This window comes from Plectropomus leopardus, chromosome 6, assembly GCF_026936395.1.
Source record: "Plectropomus leopardus strain MGB_pleo_1.0 chromosome 6, ASM2693639v1, whole genome shotgun sequence".
NCBI classification, from domain to species: domain Eukaryota; kingdom Metazoa; phylum Chordata; class Actinopteri; order Perciformes; family Serranidae; genus Plectropomus; species Plectropomus leopardus.
In genome coordinates this window covers 29,837,491-29,862,096 of record NC_142181.1, presented here as the reverse complement: position 1 = coordinate 29,862,096, position 24,606 = coordinate 29,837,491, and the positions used below count along the sequence as shown (strand labels likewise).

The 24,606-nt window shown below is 38.7% G+C and overlaps 1 protein-coding gene across 2 annotated transcripts in view; it reads right to left on the bottom strand.

Annotated features, from left to right (window-relative positions):
• gab2 (GRB2-associated binding protein 2) overlaps positions 1 to 24,606 on the bottom strand; it is a 54,401-nt gene that overhangs the window by 7,817 nt on the left and 21,978 nt on the right. For both annotated transcript variants that reach the window (XM_042486699.2, XM_042486700.2), the window contains exons 2-3: positions 23,309 to 23,609; positions 4,373 to 4,601 (exon numbers count right to left, since the gene is read on the bottom strand). In XM_042486699.2, coding sequence (XP_042342633.1) covers positions 4,373 to 4,601; positions 23,309 to 23,609 — 530 coding nt within the window. The remainder of the gene's footprint in view (positions 1 to 4,372; positions 4,602 to 23,308; positions 23,610 to 24,606) is intronic.

The window sequence follows — 24,606 nt, the reverse complement described above, 5'->3', positions numbered from 1 at the left end:
AATAACACACCTTGCCATCAATGACTGAGCGAATTATTATTTTCAACATTTCCCTAAAAAAAAAAAGATTTATGGGTTAAAGTGGAGCTTTAATCGACTAAATTTTCTATTTGTTCCCTGGTTTGTTCTCCACTAACTTGATGATTATTTTCATAATATCACAGAAAAAAACAAAGAAAACCCCCCAGAAAATCTTTGTGTTAAAGACACGAGAATCAGAGAATTTTAACAGTTGTTTTTTACTTTAAAATTATTAAAACCGATTTATCAATTGATGGATCAAATTAGCTGGCAGTTAACTTCATAGTTAACAAATAATTAAGTAAGTGATGCAGCTCTAGCTGCTACAGCTTTTAACTCCAACACAATAGCTGTTAACTCTATTAAAATTTGTGCTCAAATTAAGAAAAGCATGGGCCCTCACACATCCTCAGCACTCTCCCCACTTTAAATAATAATTTATTTTTACCCACTTAGACAGAATCAACCTTCTAAGCTTGGTGTTATAAAAGTATTACTATGTTTGTGTCTTTTTATGGCATTTTATGTCTCCAAATAATAAACGAGTTCTACTACTGAACACATGGCTAAGAATCCTTAAGACTTAAAGGTTGTAGTAAGCAGCCCCTCTACAATGTGATCATTGCAAAAACAGTTTTTTGGGTTGTTTTGTTTTTGTTTTTTGTTTTTTACATGTAACTGCTTCATTCAGTGTTTTTACCAGTTCTAACCAGGTCCATTTGTTTTAGAGAAGAGAAGACCTCTGCAGACAATCAGCTCCCAGTGAAAAGCTCTTGGATATCTGGATCTCAAGTTATCAGAGAAAAAGGTAAGATCACATTAGCTGGTGCTGGGGTAGCAGCCTGTCTGAGATATACCAAACATCATTGGAGAAACACTGATTTGTAACGCGAGACTGTTTTATTCAGTATTTTTACCGGTTTTAATCACTTGGTCCAACTATTTTGGAGGGGAAGAGACCTCTGTGGATAATTTGGCTCCTGGTAAAAACCAGCTGAACAATAAACAGTTAAGGAATTCTACCCAGGAGAAGTTTCACCTGGTTGTAATCTGTAGTCTTCACCACTAGATACTAGATTTTGGACCACACTGAATCTCTGACGTCATTGCCTGGTTGTGACAGCTGAGCCTCCTTGATGTTTATTATTTCCTTATTTTATATGAGTAGTGTATTGTTAATTTGGAACTAAAGCTACTCTAGAGTTGTTACAACTGTGGTCTTCAGTGTGATAGTGCTCATTCTACTTCTGTTACTGGGTGGGAGGGCACAGGGGGAAAATATAGGTGAAAAATGGAAGACTTCTTGTTTACTCTGCGATTTGTATACCTATTATTGTTCTTCCAAGCAAAGAAAAATAATACAAAAGAAAAGCAGATTTGTTTACATGTTTTCTACATGTTGACAGGGAGAGGGTATCCATGTTAAGAGGGAGAACGCTTTAACTTTCCCACAGTTTCTCAGCCTCAGTTAGACACCCTAGGGACATGCCTCATTTATTCTGGCTCCTTTGTAGGGCTTGACCTTGAGTGCCAACTAGAGCAACCCCACAGCTTATACATTTCAAGCCAGTTAGCTGAGCAATGGTCCGACTTAGTTGGCAACTACAAAGATAAGATATCCTCAATGAGTCGGTTCTTCATGTCTATACTAATCCCTCTTGAGCTGCTCTGCATAATGTGTTAGCTACATTGCAGGTTTCTAATGCTCATATTCAATCTTTATTATAAATGTAACAATTTAAAATGAATAATGTATCAAAGTAAAACAATTAACATTGGCATATCATTTTGCCATTTCTTTCTCATGTCAGATGGCATGCTGTGTTTCATCAATTCTTCTTCTGTCTCCTCAGGATTTCAATCATCAATCAATACTTTTGTTCATCACTCTGCCTTCCAGCACTGGGGGCTTTTTCCATAGATTAATTTATAGTGTTGGTCATCAGACCAGCGGAGTTTGATTCGGACGTGAATCATACCCTGCCACCAGATGCCTGTTTTAATTAGTGGACCCACGGAGCAGACGCTGGTGAGGCAGTGACAGAAATATCTGCATAAAGCTGATGAGATGGATTGTGAGGTTTGATTTCCTGGGTTTCACAGAGGCTCCAACACAGCAGATTTATGTGCAAATGGTGTGGCTGAGAGGGCAGTTCTACCCTGAGCATGTCTGAACCTATAGGAGTGATGAATTGCAGCCTCAACCTCATTGATCATCTACTGTGTCGGCTATCTGCTGAATGGCATCATTATTAAAGCTGCCTTTTGATTCTTGGAAGCAGGCATGATGGCGGCAGGAGGTGAGATGAATATTAATGCTAAACTCAGCAGTGGATTTAACGTAAACACTTGGCCCTTTTTTCTCCTGCTCAGCTTATAGCCAGGATAGGTATGAATGTCCTTATACATTCAGTTATGTATGTGAACAAATATTCTCATGTTCACATTGTGCAGATGTTGTCGTTTCACTGTTTAAATAATTGACTGCCTAATTGTTTAAACACCAATCTGCATTGTTGCAATACTGAATTTACAGGTTTTGTGCAGTATTGTGATTGAATACTTTTATGTTTATGTTATTTCATAGTGGATAAACCCAAAACAGGCATTTTATTTTCAAATAATTATTAATATTGTAAAATAAAATTGTATACACCAACCATGTCATCCCCATCTATAGCTGCAGTATTTTATCTTTTTAAATCAAATTAAATTTTTAGAAAAAATAACAACAAATAACATAAACCTTTTCTTGTTTATAGATTTTTTTAAGATTCCTGAATTTAGACTTATCTTTCCATAAGCATAGAAACATTTCTTTAAGATTATCTATTACTTGTTTCTTACTTTTCAGTTTAGAATATTTACTTAAATATCATAATTAAAAACCTGTACTTCTGCCATGCCATGGTTATATTTATACAATAAAGTTATCTAATTTCTTCAACACATTCTGAATAAAGCATGTAACTTGTCTTCCCAACTAATCTTATTCCCTTAGGCACACACTTACACTCATTCCACTGCATGCTTCAAACTGAAGTATTTTCTGAAATTACATGGTTTCCCACACAATTATTTATTTATGGTGGCCCGCCACAATTAAAGCATCTGCTGCTACAAAGAGCGCCACTGGTGTATATATATACTGTTTGGATATTCATTACACCACACTTTTCAGAGCACAGGGCGTAGTCTGGGCACAAACGGAGCAGCAGAACATCAGGCTCATTAAAAGTGAAGCTTAACTGTTCATTCTGTTGTGTGTATAAGTTTGCATTCAGTTGCCGCAGCTGCTTCTCTTGTCTGATCAACTCTGGCCAGACTGACAGATCAATGATCCGTCCCGCAAGTCATAAACTGCTGCTAAGGAAAAAATAAAGAAATCATAGAGAACTACACCAGTGCTGTGTTCATGGACCTGCAAAAACCTCCGAAATGAGAGAGAGGGGACACAGAATGATACAAAGGGACACACACAAACTGAAAAAAAAACAATCGTGAAGGTTTGCTGTTGTTGTTGTCCCGCCACACATAGAAGTCGCTTTTACACAGGGATTATGCTATACAGCTACAACAAAGTCCCCCCTTTATACTGCCCCTGCACTTTTACACAGAAACAACCGATGGCAGCATCATTCCGCTCCTGCGTGTTTATACACTGCAGCGTGGCATCCTGCAATCAAAGGAGATATGACGGGCATGATATTAAACACATGAGCGTCCGCCTCTAGCGTGACATAAAACATTGCGTCAGCAGCACTTTCTAAATAATAACAAAGGCACATGTCAATCACAGTTATTTACCGTTCCCAACTCAGAGACGAGACCACTCTGTCTGTTCCCCCTTTCTGCAATCAGGCATTCTATACAGAACGGTAAGGCGGCATAATAGCGTGATATACTCGCCTTGAACAGGCAGTGTAAATGCGACTATACACTCTAATTCTTCTTATTATTATTATTATTTTAATTTCTTATATTTTCTATTCTATTTTTAAAAATATATATAAAAAGCATAGATATAGCTGAATTTTTTTTTCTTCAAAAGCGGACAAAATTGATTGTGAATATGATTCTATAAATCACTGAAGCTCAAATTAAATTTGAGTAAAAAAAATGGCACTTCCTCAATCAGAGCACTTTAAAGTACATTACAATATTTCCGCAAAGCATTCACATTTGCCTTTCACACATACACACAAAGCAGTTGGATGATTTTCCTCCCGTAACAGTAGTTCTAACCCTTCAGGGGCTCCTAAACTGAGGAAGCGTCGTAAACCTGTATGTTGACCTGCATTAACGGATAACAGGAAACTGACACAGGACGCCTGAGGGTCATGACCTTTACCGTGCACTCTCTGTCTTCCTGCTCATGCACTGGTGGAGGAGGAGGTAGTCCTGGGGTGCGCTGTTGGACAGGGAGCCATGATGTGAGTGGCGCACAGGCACATCAAAGGTGAAGAGGACTGGCTGGCTGGAGTGGATTGGGGCAGAGGACTTGCGGTCTCCGGACAGAGGAGTAATCGAACCAGTAACATCTGCTCCAACAGAACGGGGCATATGGTGTAACCTGCCATCTGCAGACAGGAGAAATCAGAGTTATTGATTGTTTAACCCATAATGTGCTTCTTTCCAAAAACCCATCTTAGGCTTGTCTGCAGAATTTCAAAGCTGCTTTTGCAAAGTGGATGTTCTGTGTAACAGAGAGTAACAATCAGCCAAATAATCATCCATATAACATTTTCCTTTTGTTGTCAAATTACTGAAGTCAAAGGGCAGAGACTAATTCATTTGAGGGTTTAAGCCTTTACATGACCTTGCTTTGCATGGAGTCTTGTATTCAGTAGCTTTCAGTCTGCACACTGATCAATAGAGAAGAGGGATCTGTCTCCAGGGAGGAGAAAACAGTATCCCTCTGCTTTTTTGGGGGCTGCAGGGTATGAGTAGTTCAACAGCACATAATCCAAGTTATCCTGTCTGGCCAGGGTCAGCGTGTTGTGTTTGATTTTATCGAGTTGCATTGTTTTGCTCAGCGGGATTGTGTGAGCAACATGATCGTACAGTCTTATTTTTTTTGTATGACATCTCTGATATCTGCATCGAAAGGCTACAAAGAAAAAGACATATCTGAGAAGGGGATGCTGCAAATAGATTAGGCAGGAGACCAAGATGAGGAGGCTCACACTGAGCCGTAGGAGTAGAGAGTGGGCGGCCCACTGATCCATCGACCCATGGTGCTGCGTACACCACTTGCTGATGGGAGAGAGGAGGAAAAAAAACTCCACCAATCATCTTACTGTTTAGTATCTCTCTCTTTCACTGTGCAGTAAATGCAAGGTTTTGCATGAGTATATTTATACAAGGACAATGACATTAAACTATTTCAAATTAGGAATGCCAGTACTGATTATCTTAATTATGGATTCCTTTTATGGATTATTTCTTGATTTTCAAATAATTGTTTCATCAAAATAATGTCAAAAAAATCTGAAGAACAGTCTGGAACCCAAAAATATTAAATTTATACATATAAAAAATAAAGAAAATATTAAACCTTCTCACTTTAGGAGTTATAATTAGCATATGTTAGACATTGTTTTTGAAATTATGACCAACGAGAGCTTGCGGTATCTGCATGCCAGTGTTAACATGCTAACTGGAAGCCTTCCCAACACAGAGAGAGAGAATTCTTGAGTAGCAGAAAGCAACAAGTCCCTCTGTTGGATTTTAAACTACTGTTTCAAACTACTGGCGTGCAGATACTGTGAGATCTTAGTGGTGTCGTGCAAGCGTACATACATGAATGTGAGCCCCACAACAGGAGCTAAAGGCCACAGGCTACAACAAGGCTAAAAACATGACACCAGTGAAGTTTTTCATAACAACTTGGCACATCGGGGCATCGGGACACTTGGATTACTTTTTAACGTTTGAATCCTGGTCCCAATTGGCTTTAATGTTTGGGAGATGAGTGTAATGCTTTTTCGCTGTGTGTTGTGGTCAATAAAACTTCATCAGACTTACCATCGGCATGAGGGTGAGTAGATAATGACTAGATTTTCATTTTTTGAATGAACTACCCCCTTTACAAGGTTTTTACCAGCGGCTGATTATCCACAGAGGTCTCCTCTCCAAAACAAACAGACTAGGTGACTGAAACTAGTAAGAACACAAAATAAAGCAGTTCCCAATTACAAATCACTGCTTCTCAGATGCTGGGAAGCCACTAGCCCAGCACCTGCAATTTGTGCTAATATTTTTTCTATATTAATTTGAGATCCAGGAATTTAAAGTTTTTCTTTACTGGGAGACAAGTTATCTGCAATTGTCTCCTCCCCTTAAAAACAAAGAAACCCAGTGATTTAAACCAGTAAAAACAATGAATAAAGCAGTTTCGCATTAAAAATCAGTGTTTTATCAATGCTGTTTGGCTCGTCAGAGAGGGGCTGCTAACTACGGTGGCAGACATGAAAACACAAGTGACTACTGTTGAAACATGGTGGTGCAACATTGCGGACTCCATGAACCTGCTTCCTATGTAGATATAAACGGCTCATTCTACGGTAACCAAAATAAAACAGTTATTATGTTCAGGTGATTCCACACTAAAGAAAACATACTTATTATTTAATTTTCCATATCTGCCAACATATCCTCCTAAATCCAACACACTGGACCTTTAAACTTATAAACTACTGAATCATAACCTTTTCACAGATGTACATGCATTTCACTTATCCTCCTCCATCCTCCTCCTCTTCTTTTATCAGACCTTTATAAAGCATATCATGGGTCAAACTGCCCTTTAAGAAGAGGTCAATGTCCTGTGAGTCATAATGTGAGCAGACCATACAGAGGGACCACAGCTACAGTGAAAAACAGAAAGCACATAAATGTGGTGTGTGAGCATGTGCGTTTGCATGTGTGGTTTGGAGGGTGGGGAGATTCTGAAGCCCAGTTAGCTGAATGAGGTCACGTCCATGCCTGAGGGGGAAAAGGCCTCTGCTGTGGGGTCTCCAGGCCAGTGGACATCAGTGAAAAGCCCAGGCCCACAGCCACACAGGCAGGGACTCCCCCCAATGATCCTCAATTACACCATTGTGCTGAGCGATTCCACTCTCCCTAGGCTGGTTAGGCATCATCTCCTTTCTCCACAAAAAGCTTTGTAAAAGCTTTCATCCAGTGCGGTGAGTACTAGGGCCCACTAACGTGGGTAGATATATTGATTTGTTGCAGAAAGACAGTTCCTCCCCCCGCCTGCTGGAGTAGAGAGCTGCATGGAAAAACACATGCAGGCTTAATGACTGGATTACAGAGGACACAACTAAACTTCAAAAGTAAAATGTAATCTAATGTTCATTTTCACTGAGTGGGTGTGTGTGGGTGTGTGCACAAGAACATGTTTTTGTGAACATGTTCCCTAAATGATTTTTGATTAACTGCCGCACATGACTGTCAGAATCAGAAGGAGAAGAAAGACGACTGGTCCGGCCTGCTGATGGAATAGCCTACATGGCTCATCACTGACACTAATGGGTCTGATGATGTATGTTACTACTGGAAAGCAATTCCATCAAGTCAGTCCACAATACAGAAATAGAGAAAAGAGCAGAAAATACAAACACTGAAACTTCCCCTCAGGTGCTCCTAGTAATATTCCTTCCACTGGCTAATGTACTGTGACACTCACTCTAAGGTGGTACAATATTTATTAACCAAAGTGAGAAGTGATTTATTTCACATCTTACAAAGAAAAGTACAAAATATGAGACAGACTGGCACATGTAAAATGAAGGCTCACTACATTTTTTTAAAGATTCTATGTGTAGGATTTAGGGGTACATGTCAACAGAGGTTGAATATAATATAATAAGTAAGTGACTATATTAAAAAAAGGAACCAGCTGTTTATGATGCTGAACATTTGTAGTTTTGATTAAACATTTGCTAAAGGCATTTAAACAAAGTTTTGTGTTAGAGTTTGTTATGTTCTAAATTCTAAACATTGACAGAAAGATTGTAATTTTTATTGTAAATGCATATCAGTTCCAGATATCGGTTACTGGTCTCATTGATTACTAATAATCAGTATCAGTATGGGCACTGAAAAACCAATATCGGTTGACCCCTAATATTAAGTATGTTTTCGTTAGTTTATAATCACGTGAAAATAATCGTCATTGTGTTTCCTTAGAATGAGCCTTTTATGTCTTTATAGAGAGCAGGTCCATGTCTATAGAGTGCACCATGTTGCACCGTAATGTTTCTACAGTAATCCAGAATGGCCAAACCAAACACTGGCTCTAGATAGGCCACCATAGTTAGCAACCCCTATGCAATGAGCCAAACAGTATCGGAAAAACAGTGATTTTTAAAGTGAAACGGCTTCATTCAGTGCTTTTACCAGTTTTAAACACGGTTTTGCAGATAATTCCGCTCCCTGTAAAAACCGTCTTGTTATCTGGATCTCAAAAAATGGGAAAAAAAACGGGCCAGATCACATAAGCAGGTGCTGGGCTGAGGGACCAACTATGAAATGCTAAACAGCATAGCAGAAAGACTTATCTGAGATGTGAAACTGCTCTATTTAGTGTTTTACTGGTTTTAATAATCAGGTCAGTTTTTTTTTTTTTTTGTTTTGGAGAGGAAGAGACCTATGCAGATAATTCGGCTCCTGGTAAAAACCTCCTGAATTTATGGGTATTAAGTTATCTGAGAAATAAGTGAGCACATATAGGAGGCGCTGGACTAGTGGTTCGTCTATGACATGCCTAACAGGTAGGGTTGCCATGGTATGAGATTTTCACCATACGATAACTGTCTCAGAAAATATTACAGTGTCATGGTAGGATGATATTCTATGTAACATAATTATTATGTTTTTATTAGTACAAAGGACCTTTAAAGGGATGAAAACACAGGTTTTTTTTTGATTGAACAAATACTTTAGTACTACAATAGAACATTTAAACTATTTTTTATATATGTTTAAAAGTCTCCCTTTTGAAAATAACTAAAATAGTCCAGCTGCATTTTTTTTCCAATATCTTACATAAGCATATGTACATGGTATGATAACCATCAGTCTTTATACCTTGAAACCATGTTTTATTTGTTTAGATTAATGGGTCCATTTGTTCTGAAGAGGAGGAAACCACTATTGATCATTCTGTTCCAAAGAGAAACCTCTTGAACAAAAAACGCAGAAAGAATTCTAACCGGGAAAATATGCAATCCTCACCACTAGATGCCACTAAATCCCCTAAATCTGACACACTGCTCCTTTAAATCATGTGCCTGAAGTCATTACCAGAGACTGTTTTAGCTGAAGCCTCAACATCAAACAAGGCAGTTAAAAGAGACAAAGCGTTCTTCCCATGACATTCCTCAACTTGAAACAAACATTAGACCATCAACAGCAATGCATTAAAAGACCCTTTTGGTTGGTGACCGACACATGGCTATTCTGGAGCAAAGAGCTCCTAAGTTCATGAGCAATTTTCCAATTATACTCTATAATACATCACCTACTGTCTCATCTGCTCTTCAGCCATAATCTAATAGAAGCGACCGGCTGCTGGTTTCAGGGGGCCAAAATTAGAACCCTGCTGGATCACTAAGGACAAGAACATCTTTGTAGGGTGCTCATTTCCTCTCAGTCCGGCCAGATTTAGACGGGGACATATGATAATCTAATCTGAAATGAGATATAAAAATAGAAAATACCACTGACCTATTGAATTGTAGGGGCGTCTGATGGAAAGATAACGGAAGAGGAAGCATTTGAATTTTTTTAAAAATGACTTTTCATCAGGATTACAATCATCCCTTAAATATTCTGCACAAGATAATCATTGGAGGTACATGCTGTCCACCCTCCTTAAATTTGAGTACCAGAAAAAAGCAATTTCCTTAATGGTTTCATATGAGATTGCTCTTAAAAACATAGCCTCGGGCTGACACAGCTACAAGGAGCGTTGCAAATTAACCTCTGCAGGGTGGCCTGGTGGTGGGGGATGCCATCTTGTGACAGAAAGGTCAGGCAATAGGTTTGATCCTCCCAATGAGTCCTGTCAAAGCGTCCTTGAAAAAGGCCTACTTGCTCATTCAGTTAAAGTCAACGGGGAAAATCGCACCAGCTAACTGACTCGAGTGTTAAATGGTTTTCTTTTCACTGCTGATACTATGGACACATAAGGTTCATACACAATTTCACAAATAAATTTCCATGACTTTGAGGCAAATACATTAACTGAAACAACCATCGACACTCCTTTTTTTGCGGTTATTTTTAAAATATGCATTGTTTAAAAAATAATGAATTCAGAATAGGATTACCACTGACTATTTACATTTAAAGGGTCTGAGAGGGGAGGGGGAGGTGTAAAAAAGAGGGAGGCACATGAAATGAATTTTTTAAGCAATGGCAAGGGAGTTATGTTTATTTTAATTTTGGCTTTAAATGGCTATATTTTCTATTTGTTTTACTGCATCTTAAAAGAAAACATTTCTTCTAAACCTGCATGTTTTCTTTAAAAAATGAAAAGTGTTGACCCTTTTTATCTTTTTCATAAGCCTGACATAACTGGATAAAGACGATGCTAGCTGCTGCAGAGATGGGTGAGGTAGACACTGGGGGGGTGTGACGCTACACAGGAAGAGGGAAAATGGCGTCCCTGCTCTGCTGAAGTGAACAAAGTGACATGGCTGTTTCGTTCTCCCCTGAAAACAGCTTGAAGAGTATTAAACAGAGCAGACGCACACAGGAGCATTCCCTGATCACATTACTCCCCTGTGCCAGCCCGCTCCACAGCATCATGTGAGCACCGCCCCTTGACCGCAACATCAATTCACAAAACACCGAGCTGATCAATCCCCTAAAAGGCCCATGCTTGTCGGGGCCAATAAATTACAGAGTTTGGCTAAAGTCAAAAACAGCAGCTCATTTTTAACGCCCTGACCTCATTTCTGCAGGGTGGATAAATACTGTAGCTGTGCAACAGCAGGGTGGACACAGATCAAGAGTTGAGACATTTTGCGGTGGAGAGTGAGTGTTGGTTTTCATTGTCTCATTGGAAAAAAGAGACTTACCTGGAAAGGGCTGTGCCCCTGAGAGCAGCCAGTTAAGCCAAAAAGGATAATTTTCTCTGACAATACGCTGCATTACAGAATGGGAATGGGCTTGGTGTGGAAACACAGAAGTCACAATGAATGTGATACTTGTGTATGCTCTCAACTACATTATGCACTGCAGTAATTTAGTCAGCATGCTTTATTCAATCACTCCAATAAACTTAAGTGCATATTTAGGGGTGAATACATTAGATTCTGGGACGTATCAGTTCCCTTTGATTGTGTTTATATGCAGCTCGTTCACCTCATCAAGTAGACGTTCACTTCATAAGTAGACGAAATGTCAGCTCCCAGAAAATGTGAAGCCAAAACATCTGGTTTGCCCTCTGGTGGCCGGCTGCAGTATATGTTATAAACCCCGCCTCCTGCATTCGCAGATGTCAGTAAGTCATTTTCTGTAACTGCGTGTCCTGGTAAGGGTCGCGGGGGGGCTGGAGCCAATCCCAGCTGTCATCGGGCGGAAGGCGGGGTACACCCTGGACAGGTCGCCAGACTATCACAGGGCCGACACATATAGAGAGACAACCATACACACTCACAGTCACACCTAAGGGCAATTTAGGGTCACCAATCAACCTGAGCTGCATGTCTTTGGACTGTGGGAGGAGACCCCGGAGAGAACCCACGCAGACACGGGGAGAACATGCAAACTCCGCACAGAAGGGCCCCCGCCCATGGACTGAACCCCGTTTCCAACCGGAACCTCTCGCTGTGAGGCAACAGTGCTAACCACGACGCCACCATGCCGCTCCATTTGCAGATGTGACATGAGTCAAACTAAAAGATAAACTAATTAAACTGCATACCAAATAAATTAACCCCAAAGATGGTTTCATTTCAGATGGTCGTTTCACATAGTTATTATCAGGCTGATGTATGTTTAAATGTTCAGGTAAATGCTCAAGACAAGAGTATAAAAGAAACTGGAGTAACCGCTTCATGTATGAAAAACAGAATGTCCTTTACTTTGCAAAAACTGTGCAGCCACGCTGTAGCTCTTTAAACAGCTTTCTTTGCAACTAAACAGTTACACTGAATATCTTCTCACGCAGTGCACAGAAAGCAACTCTGCAATTACACCTTTATCTGCGGTAACACCACCAGCCTACCAATTACAGTGAATGTAATATAATGTGACAGAAGAGGGAGGCCTATCTGCATGAAGATGAAGGCAGGTATAAACATCTACCTAAATCAGCTGAATTCCACATAAACAGTCGGCCAAAGAAAATGTTTCATTCCAAAATCCATCTGCAGTTTCTTTGCAACTGTAGGCTGCAGCAGCCAAAAATTAAGAGTGATTGGCTTTGCCACAGGTCCATACAAAACCGTCATTTCAACAACTGAGCTGATGCCAAGTTTAGGATTAAAAATGACTATATTTGTACACATAAATCCACAAAGATTATTACCTAAATAGAGAGTGGAGACCAGATAATACAGGTTAAACAAGGATTGAGGAAAAACAAAATGTTAAGAAATGGTGGTAACTGAATAAGTATTTATACTGTATATGACATAAAATCATCTGAAGACTAAACTATTGAATATATTTTGATTCTTCTCAAACACAACTGCGTAGAAGCTTTTGGTTTGTCACATTTAGTGAAATTCCTTGAGGTTTATGTGTTGCCAACAGCAGTCACAGTTTAACTGACATTTCTTAAGCCCAGCAAGTGTAAGAGAAAAACAAACAATGACCACAGCTTTACTATCTTTCACGTAAGTTCCTCTTTAATCATTGTTGGTAATTCAAGATTTCACAAGAAGAACAAATCTCAGCCTTTCTTATGTAAATGAGGAAGTTTGGAGTAGACTACATTATTTCCTCAACAGTAGCATTTTTAGTATTTTGGAAACTGGCAACCTTATTGAAATGACACATTTTACAGAGATGTACATCTGCAGTCAACAAATCATCAATCTGGCTCCACAAACCCCCTCTGAATAAATCTAATCTCTTTTCAATGTCTATTTGACAAAAAAACTGCTGAGGCTGCTTTTGGAAATGCTGATTTAGTGGTTATTCTTTTTTTTTCATTTCTCACCATCTTAAGGGCAACAGTTAAACTGAAAAACAATACTGACTTTTTTTCCCCCATGGATGGCCAGGGAAACAGACAAAAAACGAAGAGGAGGAAAACAACACAGAGTGGGAGCCGTCATGCAAAAGAGGGAACAAAAAAAAGGGACTGCTGACAAGTAAAAACCTCATCCTTTGGTTGAGATTATCCTCGTCTCATAGTTCAAACAGCTGGGAGAGAGCAGAACAAAGCCTGTGATTGACGAGATGATGTTCCATTCATTAGATTGTGCTCGGGAATGGGTCTCCCTGGGTGTAGACACACGCCACACACCCAGCCATCGGTATCTGATAACAACAGCGCTAACACCCATCAACAGATTGCCAGAGCTTGAAAAACATGCAATTCTGTTTACACATCAGAGGGGCTATGATGAGCGGTTATGGTCCATTTCTCTTATAATTCTCTAATGAGTGACAGGCACAAATATACCTGCACCATGCTGTTGAGTTTAGACTATTTTTATATTACATTTCTATTCAAAATGCATCTAACCCTAAACGTTATTCCACATTATGAAACATTTACATTCTGAAGGATTTCTTTACATTCACAGACGTCTTTAATGATGGCTGTGCATAATGCATAATCAGGTCTCGGGTCTCCTGCAATGCCTCAGATGCTGCAAGATGGTGGGCAGTGGCAGCAACAGCAAACTGACCTCAGACAACTCTGTGGCAGCAGAAACCTGACCCTCTAGTGCCATGGCGTCTCATTATTTCAACAAAAAATCAATGCACACGAAGGGCACTTTGGGAGGGGAAAAGGCAGGCGTGCATGTAAAGAGAGAGTGAGAACCCAAAGGAGAGGGAATGTGTCTGTTTGTTAATGTACGTACATTTATTTAAGTGTGTGTAAAATATCACCAGCCTGCTTTTTTAAATTCCTTGAATCAAGCCAGATCTGGATAAAATAAGACTTTTGAGATTACCTCTTTCTTAGAAAAGGTGATATTCTTTTGTAAGACTTGAATGGTGAATAGGATTTTATTGTTAGGCTTAAAGTATTAGCAAACAATGTCCCGCTCACATTGGATAACACAGACTTCTCTTGTTTACAGTTCTTGTTTACAGTTTTCACAGGAAATAGTTTCCTCTAACTGTCCAAATGCAAACTGTTGACAGTGTATTCTTCCGATTGACTAGAGTAATGGAGGAGCTTCTCCAAAAATGTGTTGATGTAGTATCTGTAGTATTTTCTTAATGCATAAAACAAAATGACATCCACCTAGTCATATGTTTCAGAAGAAAATATCTTAAAATATCAGCACATAAAACAAAAACCATCTCCATGGCCCCCAACCAGGATTAACTAAGATTTTTTCTTTTTATTGTATTTAGGAGAATGTACCCTTTAAATGTAAATTTCTATAAAAACCCTTGAGAAATAATACTATTGCAAAGCCAATTTTCCAAATAAAATTTTAAAGGAGGCATTTAAAAGGTCCACTGTGTAGGATTTAGGATGAATATATATTTTCTTTAGTGTAAAATCACCTGAAAATAAAAACTGTCTAACTACATTAGAATGAGCCATTTGTATCTACATAGGGAATGGGTCCTCATCCAAGGAGTCCGCCAAGTATCTAGAGTAGTCCAGAATGGTCAAACCACACACTGGCTCTGGATAGGGCTAATCGCATTTTCACATTGGTGGCTACAGTTAGCAGCCCTTCTGCAGTGAGCAGCATTGGAATAAAACAGATTTTTAATCTGAAAGAGCTTTATTTAGTGTTTTTGCTAGTTTAAATCACCAGAGGCTCTTTGTTTCAGAGAGACAGAGACTGCTGCAGATAATTAGGCTCTGTGTAAAATCCATGTAAACATCTGGATCTTAAGTTATCAGAGAAAAAAGGTGACCACACATTAGCAGGTGCTGAGCTAGTGGCCCATCTCTGACATGCCAAACAGCATCTGAGAAACACTGACTTGTAGCATGAAACTGGTTTATTGAGTGTTTTCACTGGTTTAAATCACCTGGTATGTGTGTTTTGGAGAGGAGGAGATCTCTGTGTTTAATTCAGCTCCTGGTAAAAACTTCCTGAACAAGGAACACTAAAGAAATTTAAAGAGAAGTTTCAGCTATATGCCACAAAGTCCCCTTAAAGGACCTAGGAAGATGAACAACAGTGATAACATTAGCATAAATATATTATAATGTAAATGTAGGTACTGGCCACAAAATTAATGTGTCAAAGGGTCACTGTTTGTGTGTGTGTGTGTGTGTGTGTGTGTGTGTGTGTGTGTGTGTGTGTGTGTGTGTGTGTGTGTGTGTGTGTGTGTGTGTGTGTGTGTGTGTGTGTGTGTGTGTGTGTGTCAAGATGGGATCGAACTAAAGATAGAAAGAGAGAGAAAGTTGTGTATGAGCTGCTGTCATGTGCTTGCCCTTGGCCAATCTTCTTCACAGTCCCCAGAGGCAACTCTCACTACTGGCAGCAGCGTAAGACTCTGAATGACAAAAGGTAAGTCCAGATCAAGGTGCTGATACAACTGAACCAGCCAAAGTCTCGACAAAACCCTCTGAGAAACACAAACACTCGTACACTCCTTAAGACCTACTATTGTCTGGCTAAACCTGGTTAATCCCATTTGACACTTCCTTTTGACAGTGCAGCTGAACAAATATGACATTGTGTACATTATGAAAGAGTATGGCTGCAAAATGTGTTCAATATAAATGTAAGATACCTGGACTGATCTGGTTTAACACCTTCTGTCTGGTTCTGTATGAAAACAAACATGCTATCATCTGCATAACTTGGCTTTTTTGGTTTGTATCCATCAGCGTGTGTACTTTCCATAAGAGTAACTAGCTTCTCTGGCTTTTTTTTTTTTATTTAAACATGGTTTGTTTTCTTTCAGACAGGGAATTCCCAGGCTGTTAGGTGACACACAGGTTCAGATCTGCAGCTAACTGTCAGGAGGAAAACCCACAAAATATCCTTACTGCTTAAAGATATTTGTGAGCAATTATCCTCTTCTTAGCTCCCATTACAATCCACATAGCTCAGTCACTTCATCAAAGTATAATCACAAAAACCACAAGTACATGTTTCTGAATCAGCTGATAAAAGCTCAGCATGTTAAAAAACTGCTAATGTGTTGCTGGTGTGAAGCCGTGGCTCAGCTCGATGAGCACTGTGTTCACAGACTCCAAGATCAAGATCGGAGATGTTGTAGGAGGAATACTGATGCAGGCAGGGAGGGCCCACCTCTGTCTAACACTCACACACATGCTCAATGACATCAGCATCAATACACTGTTTTATTGACAGTGTAGTGTCTGCCCTTTATATTGGGCAAAAGCATTTTCAGAATGCACAAAGAATTTCCACATAAAACACTGTGTTGTAGAATTTGTTACCATGTGAGTGCAATAACCAGGAAGCTTTTTTTTCCCCTCACAAATGTACACTGCTTTGATACCTTCATTTTGGCAACACACTCGCAAGCAGTGCTAAAATGATTAGTCAGTTACTTGACTGGTGACTCTTAAAAAACTGATTGACTCTACTGGAGGTTGTTTTATTTTACCAAAATCCAAAACTACATTATATCAACGTAATATACAGAGCACTGCGAGAATGGAATTTACTCCAAATCATATCATACAACAAAATAAGGAGTACTATTTTAAAAGAAACTTCAGTAATTAATCAATGAGCCGGTATTCCATGGACTTTCTGTTATATGTTAAATAAAGACATTCATCTGTTAGATGATGATAGATTTAATTGGAGCCTGTCTGTTTTCTTTGTGTTTGTGTTAAAAGTGTCAATTACACTGTTTTGTTTTATTTAAAGTGGATGTGTACAGTGATGTGTTATGTCAGTGGATGTGATGATGGGGATCTTAATAAACAAACAAACAAACAAACAAACAAACAAACAAACAGTTTTGGTAATCAAGTAATCTCTCAAGTTATTCAACATTAAAAACTGCTCCACAAAATCATCTTGCCTTTTTACCATTTTTTTTCTCCAAGGCAAATTTGAGATTTTGGTCAATATACAAAAAACAGATTTGATGAAAACTATAATTAGTTCTTGTAATAACCAGTGATATTGCTAGGCAGGTGTCCTGTATGCCTGACACATCATAATCTGAGGTCACAAAGGTTTGCTGGTAGACAATAAGCTTACATTTTTAGAGTTATCAAATTCTAATTACATTACTCTAATTTATGAATATGTAGGATATGTAATTTTTTGTTGCAGCGTCTGCTGAGATTGCACATCAGTGGGGTACAAAGTTAAGATTCAATTTCCAGTCAAATCCAGGCTGCATGTCGGATTAGCCACTCTAGACTGTGTAGACACAGAGACTACATTCCATTAATGATGAGACAGACTTCATGATGGAAGCAGAAAATGGTGTCTCACAGTGAAAAGGGTGAATAATGATCCAAGGACATAAAGATTTGCAACAGGTAACTGCGCTGTGACTGCTCCATCGCAGTGTGTCAGCCTTGGAGCTCATAGGTTTTCTTTAATCCTTTAAATTCTAAAGAAGACCTTGTTTTTCTTCAGCTTTAATGCATGATTTTCAAGGTTTATAAGTTTATTTGGTCTTTAAGAAATTAACTTCATAATGCTTGAAATTCTGACTGCTTGCTATTTTATTAACACCATTTACTTGTACTTTTATTACATAAGAACATTTAATATGATGAAATTTATTTTGATCTTTGACTCAAGCAGACTAACTTATATTTTAAGACTTTTAGTAATATTCCAATAGGTGACTTTAGCTTCTAAGCTATTTCCTAGTAAGCTATCTGTAATTTTACTAAAGTGTGGCTTTCAGGTATTTCATGCACCACTGAGGCAGATGCTGTGCTCACTCATGTCTCTGAGGACCGACTGATGTGATACTGTATATATCACATATCTTGCTCAAGATAACATCCTGTATTGTTCAAAGTCTTGAGGAGAAAAAGAGGAGCATAAAAACTATTCTCAGAAAGAAAAAGACTAATCCCGAAATGTTGAACCATTAAACATATACAACAGCTCCTTTACATTTTTATGAATTATCAAATATCATAGATCACATTTGATTAAGTAGGTACTAGGTAGATGATTTTGGTGTTCTGTAATCAACCTAAGTTTGACATTTGGTTTCGTAGTGCAAAGATTTTGAACATACAGGAAAATAACCATATTTGGAACCTTACAGCATCAAACAGACCCACTCATTTCCTCTTGGACCCATTCAAATGTCCACTGACTGGGACTCACTACATGAAAATCTATCAACATTACTGAATAACCATAATGTGTTTTTGCATTATTATATTGCAGGTAGTTTCAGCCAAGCAGTCTTATTAGCTTTCCAAACGTTAAAAAAAAAAACAACTAAAAAAAACCAACAACTTTGAAACAATAGCTAGCTATCCAATCAGCCAGTGTTGATGAAAACAGTTCAACAGGATGAGTATTTATTTCCAGCGACACAGTGACAAGAGGCTGATGCCACACAGGGAAGCAGGCAGAAGTTATTCAGAAAAGGGGAGGGATGGAGCTGTATAAAGTCAACAACTTATTCATCAGGAAAGACACTGCTTGAAAAGCCTCTTACGCAAAGCTGGTTTTCCAAGGAAGGAACGTGTTTTGTGGACTGATCTTAAGATGTGTGTGTTTAAGATAGAGAGCAGAAAATGACACCAGCAAGAAGAACAAACACAATCAGCTGATGGGGCTATCATTTCAGTGGGTCAGTGCTGAATGGTCTTATTAACCACCTCAAGATCCATGGCTGCTTTTACTAATACATTTCTTTACTTTCCACACACTTAAGACAGCGGTAATGATGTAATAGGGAACCAGTGGTAAATCGAGCAGCTATGCCCTTGAGGAACAGACACATGAAAGAATAACTTCTACACTATCACTTTTTCCAGGATGTTTTCAAAATTCCATGCACACATGGAACATTTAAAACTACAAAGACTGAAGCACTTGAGGATATCAAGTGCTGTAAGAACAGACTAATATCTTTTTAAGAGTTGCATAAGATTTTCATTCATGTCTAGAGCATGAAAACACTCACAGACATGTTAGTTTTGGTTTGTTATGCGTTTCATAATCAGCCAAGGTTTCTATGAAAATTACAGTCCTCTGGCACAAATAATGCTGAGAATCAGGATTTTACGCAGAAGAAGCTGCAAGAGGTTTTTCAGATGACGAGCTGCACAATCTCAAACTTCTATTTATAATTTGCCATCCACTAAAATAGAGTATGAAAAATGCATTTGGATGAGCACAATACAGTTTCTGATAAAGTTTCTCAGAAACAGGAACTACACATTTCACTGAAAACGCAGTTACATGATCAAAAAAAGGTCTAGTGAGATGTTTGCAATAGAGAGACAGCAATTACTAATGCAGCTGTCATGACATAACCCTCTTACTCCCCCAACCCATTCTCCCAGCCACACCCTGCTGGCTACAGTTGATACAGTTTGAGATCCAGAACAGGGCTTCACTAATTATTGAACTTGGAGCAGGGGGATCCCCTCATGATGTTAGCATTATTACACAGCTGTTTTTCATTCCACACCTGAACATATTGCATGTCACAGATGATCGACCATGTGCACAAAGATTAACGTCCACCAGCTGCCAGATGGCGGGAAAAACAACATCATGAATGCAATCTGGATGAGCAGGAGGGAGAATATGAGAAGGGTGTATGTTTGACAAACACACTGAATATATGTGGTCAGCTTGAATGGCAGAGAGATGTGTTGATTCTACAACCACTAAAACTTCAGATATCAACAGCTTAAATGATCAACAAGATAAGTAACTACACAACACTTCTTCCCGGCAGCACAGAGGATCTTTACAATCAAAACAGTTTTAAGGTGGACACCCAAGAATAGTGTAACCAATTCAGTTTCTGAACAAATGTCTCCCCTTCTGTTTTTGCAGAACATTATGATGACACAGTGAAGTTGACCTTTGACCTTTTGGATATATATGTCAGCATTTCATCGTTATGTCTTATTAGACATTTGTGTGAAATTTTAGCACACTAATTCTTGAGTAACATGTTTTATGAAGTCGCAGTGACCTTGACTTTTGTCCATCAAATTCTAATCTGTTTATTTTTGAGTCCAAGTGGACGTTTAGGTTTAAGACGTTTAAGTTCACAGTGACCTTAAACCTTTGACCACCAAATTTGTATTTGTTCACTGTTAAGACTAAGTGAATGTTTGGGTGGAATCTGAATAAAATCCTTTACGGTGTTCTTGAGATATTATGTTCACAAGACTGAAATGGATGAGGTCAAAGTGACCTTGACCTTTGACCACCAAATTATAATAATTTAATTCTTGAGTCCAGGTGGATGTTAATGCCAAATTTAAGGAAACTGCCTCAAGGCCTTCCTGAAGATACTGCATTCACGAGAACGAGACAGACACAAGGTCACAGTAACCTTGACCTTTAACCACCAAATTTTAAGTAGTTTGTTGTTATTTTTTGCCAAATTTGAGGAAATTCTCTCAAGGTGTTCTTGTGATATCACATTAATGAGAATGAAACTGACACATGGTCACAGTGACTTTGACCTTCAACTACCAAATTCTATTCAATCTATCATTAAGTCCAAGTGAATGTTTGCGCTATATTTGAAGAAATTCCCTCATGGCGTTCTTTGGATATCACATTCATAAGAATGAGACAGATGTAAGGTCAAACGGACCTCGACCTTTGACCACCTAAGTCTAATTACTTCATGCTTATGTCCAAGTTTGCGCCAAATTTGATGAAACCCGAAAATATTGTGCTTCCAGCCACGGATAATTGCCTGCGCAGATGCATAAAAAGTATTTGATTCCATTTGATTTAGAAAGAGAAGGGCTGAAAGGTGTTTGCATTACCATCTATTATTTTGAGTCATCACCTCGTAGATAAATAGATTTGTTTTTTAATGGCAGTAGATCAGAGCAGAGTGTAAATCAGGCAAATCTAAGAATCTAAGGATTGCTCCTCTGTGTACCAGACAGAAGCTGTTTCACATAAGAACATTACTGCATTGAAATGTTATCATTAGCATGTCTTGTCTTATTGGCGCTTTAATTCAACCTGCCTTATGGGGCCACTAGTGGATAAATTTTTTTATCATAAGTAGCCCCTGAGTGAAGTCATTCTCCTGCACAGAAGATGTAAAATAACAGAAGCTGTGGCAGAAACACCAAAATTAGCCTCTGTATCTGCTAATAATGTTGAAATGGCTGTTATCAACAATGAGAATTTCCATCATGCTACATACACAACAGGCAGAGAACAGACTCTTTCTTTAACAAAACAAATGAAGAGAAAAATCAATAACCCTCTCAGACACTGTGTCCATTTATTTGGCAGGGATGTTCCTATTCCACTCTCTCAAATAACAAAGATGGGAAAAAAACACAATTGCCAATGATATCATGTAGCTGGACCTCTGCTGCTGAGCTCTTGTGAAAACTAAGATGCAAGCTGTTCCAGATAACACGAGAAAGCCCAGCGAGAGACTAATGAAAAGGGGGAGTTATTGGATTCTGTTTTGTACTGCTAACATGCCTTAAATATCAAAAAGATAAAGTGAATATGTTATATGTTATTATGTATTTGGTCCATAAAATGTCAGGAAATTGTGAAATCCTCATCACTATTTCCCAAAGCCTAGTATGATGTCTTCGGATTGCTTATTTTTTCTGTTTTATTACAATACAAAACAGAGAAACGATAATGTCCTTTTGTAATCGAGTAGTGAAACCAGGACGTGTTTAGCAAGTTTGCTTCATAAATTACCTAAATATTTAATCGCCTGTCAAATGTGTCACTTATTTTTTGCTGATCGACAAATCGATCAATTGACAAATCATTTCAGCTAGGGTTGCAAGATTATGGGAAAAACTGGAATCATGATTATTTTAATATTAAGATCATGATTTATTATCATTTAAATAAACAAAGCACTGCTTTGTTGTACTAGATTCTTGCTAATTAAGTAATCTTTGCAGTAAAATAGGATTTAAATTAAGCATCTTTTTCCACTAAATTCAGTGCATCTTCTAGAAGCAAAATATAAACAAAATTGTGCTAAAGATATAGGCTAACTAAGAATAAATATGCCATCACAGAATGCAGCCCAAATAAAACAGTGGTGATGAGCAAAGCATGCATAAACATTAATATTGCATTCAATCTTCATTTAATTGTAGAAAGACAGAATCTTGATCACAATTGATATTTGACTGATTATGCAACCCGAATTTCAGCAAACCATATTCTAATACAGGAAGTTAATTTTTAATACCTAATTAAAATTACATTTTTAATAAGGTATTAGCAGTGGCAGACCAAAACCAGATTTCTTAGCTGACCTGAAAAAAAAATTATGGATAGAAATAAAAAAAATAAAGTGATTAGGGAGGACACTTCGGCCCATTTGAAATGTTTTAATTAATTTTTTATCAATTCATTTGAATCTTTGGCCTGACGAACAAATTACAAAACTACCAAGATAAATGTAACAAGGCCAACTAATTACATAAATAAATACATTTTTAAAAGACAGTTTTTTTAAAGTGACTAGCCCATTTTTTATAATTTAATTAACTACTAAATAATATTGTCATGATACTGGGAGTTGTAACTTCGATACAATACCTTGAAAATATATATTGGACACAATTTTCAATACCATGGAAAAGATAAAAAATGCCAGCATAAAACTTAAAAAAAATAAATAAAATAAAAGGTAAATATAACAAGGCTACAACATGACAACAGCAAGTTTTCTTTTCTTGGTTAGTCGCACAGAAAAACAGAATGGCTATTGCAAACAATGGCGATAAGAGCGTGTGAGAAAACGCAGCTGGCGCCAGTGTATCCATACATATAGAAAACAAATATTGAAACCATTCCCAATATTCCAAATTGATATGTATTGATAAATCGATGGTTTTGACAACATTACCACTAACCTAGGTAAAGGAAAAAAGAGAGACAGTGGAGAGATTAACAGAAACAGTGGCAGAGGGATAGAGCAGCAAGGACAGGTCAGGGTTTCCTACCGTGGTTGTCGTCCGACTGGTTGAACCCACACAGCTGGCAGATGGAGCGGACCCACTTGTTCATCTCCTCCTCGGTCTCAGCAACAAGATAAAAAGTGCGGTCTGAGGTCTTGATGTCAAACACGAAGCTGTCCTGAAACTCCTTTCTCTTGAAGGTCAGGCCAGCGTCTACCTGCTCGCAGCAGTGCAGGTCAATGACCCGAATGGGTTTCTTTGAGTGGTCGTTCTTGTAGTACTCGAGAACATCAGGGTCACCACTCATGCGGCCGCTGCGGAGGATGAACCAGCGTTTCTTCCATGCCTAGGAAAAGACATTGGGAACAAAAACATGCACAAAAAGAAAGCTTGAGTCACTAGAGCTGATAACGTTTTATTTAAAATTTTAATCTGCATTTTAAATACTCAACAGATTCAGTTTCTTACTATATAGCAATGCTCTCAACAGCTGGACTTTGGTTGTGATGTCAACTGCTGATCAAACCACCTTCACACAAACTAAACTCAGCTTATTTGAGCAGGTTACTGCACTTTAGCGCACATGTGGTTGTGTGTGGTTTGTGCGTGTGTTGGAGGCTGCGGAGGGGGGAGGCAGCAGATGTTTACTCCCTCCCAACGTATTTCCTGTGCTGATATCCCTCCGTGAGCTGAGAGAGAAGCACAACTCCTCCATGACAACTTCATCACAAGACTGCAGGCTCCTCCCACTTCCAGTGGCGGTGAATGGCACCGCTTTGCTCCAATCATCATCAACCCACATCTGATCGTTGCAATGGAGCTGGAGTGTAAATAAATACGTCTTGTCATGACCACATGAAAGGCTGCAGAGGTACACGCTCCAACAATGCAAGCAGTTATGATGCAAGAGCACGAAACCTACAATGTTATGTTTCACACCAACAACAGCATTGTTGTGTTTGTCAGAGCAGAAAGGAAGGACAGTGGCCTCCATACGTTTTCCCAGTTGCTGTCTTAGAGGGCCTCTGTGTTCTCTGTGCGTGGAGACAAAAGAGGAAGATAGACCAGGAAGGGAAAGGGGGAGTAAAGGGGTTTTTTTGGACATCTGCCAGAGATGCACTTCCGCCAGGCAATGTCTCTCACATGCAGGCTGCTGACACACAGGATCCTGCAGGCCCCCTCTCTCTCTATCAACACAGACACTGCTGCAAGGCTAACTGCTCCCCCCCTCAAACCAGACTGCAGACGTACAACACGCACAGAGAAATGGACTGCAATGCATCTATGCTTTTCATAGGGGTGTTTCTAATCTTCTCTGGAAATATGATTTTTTTATTACCTCC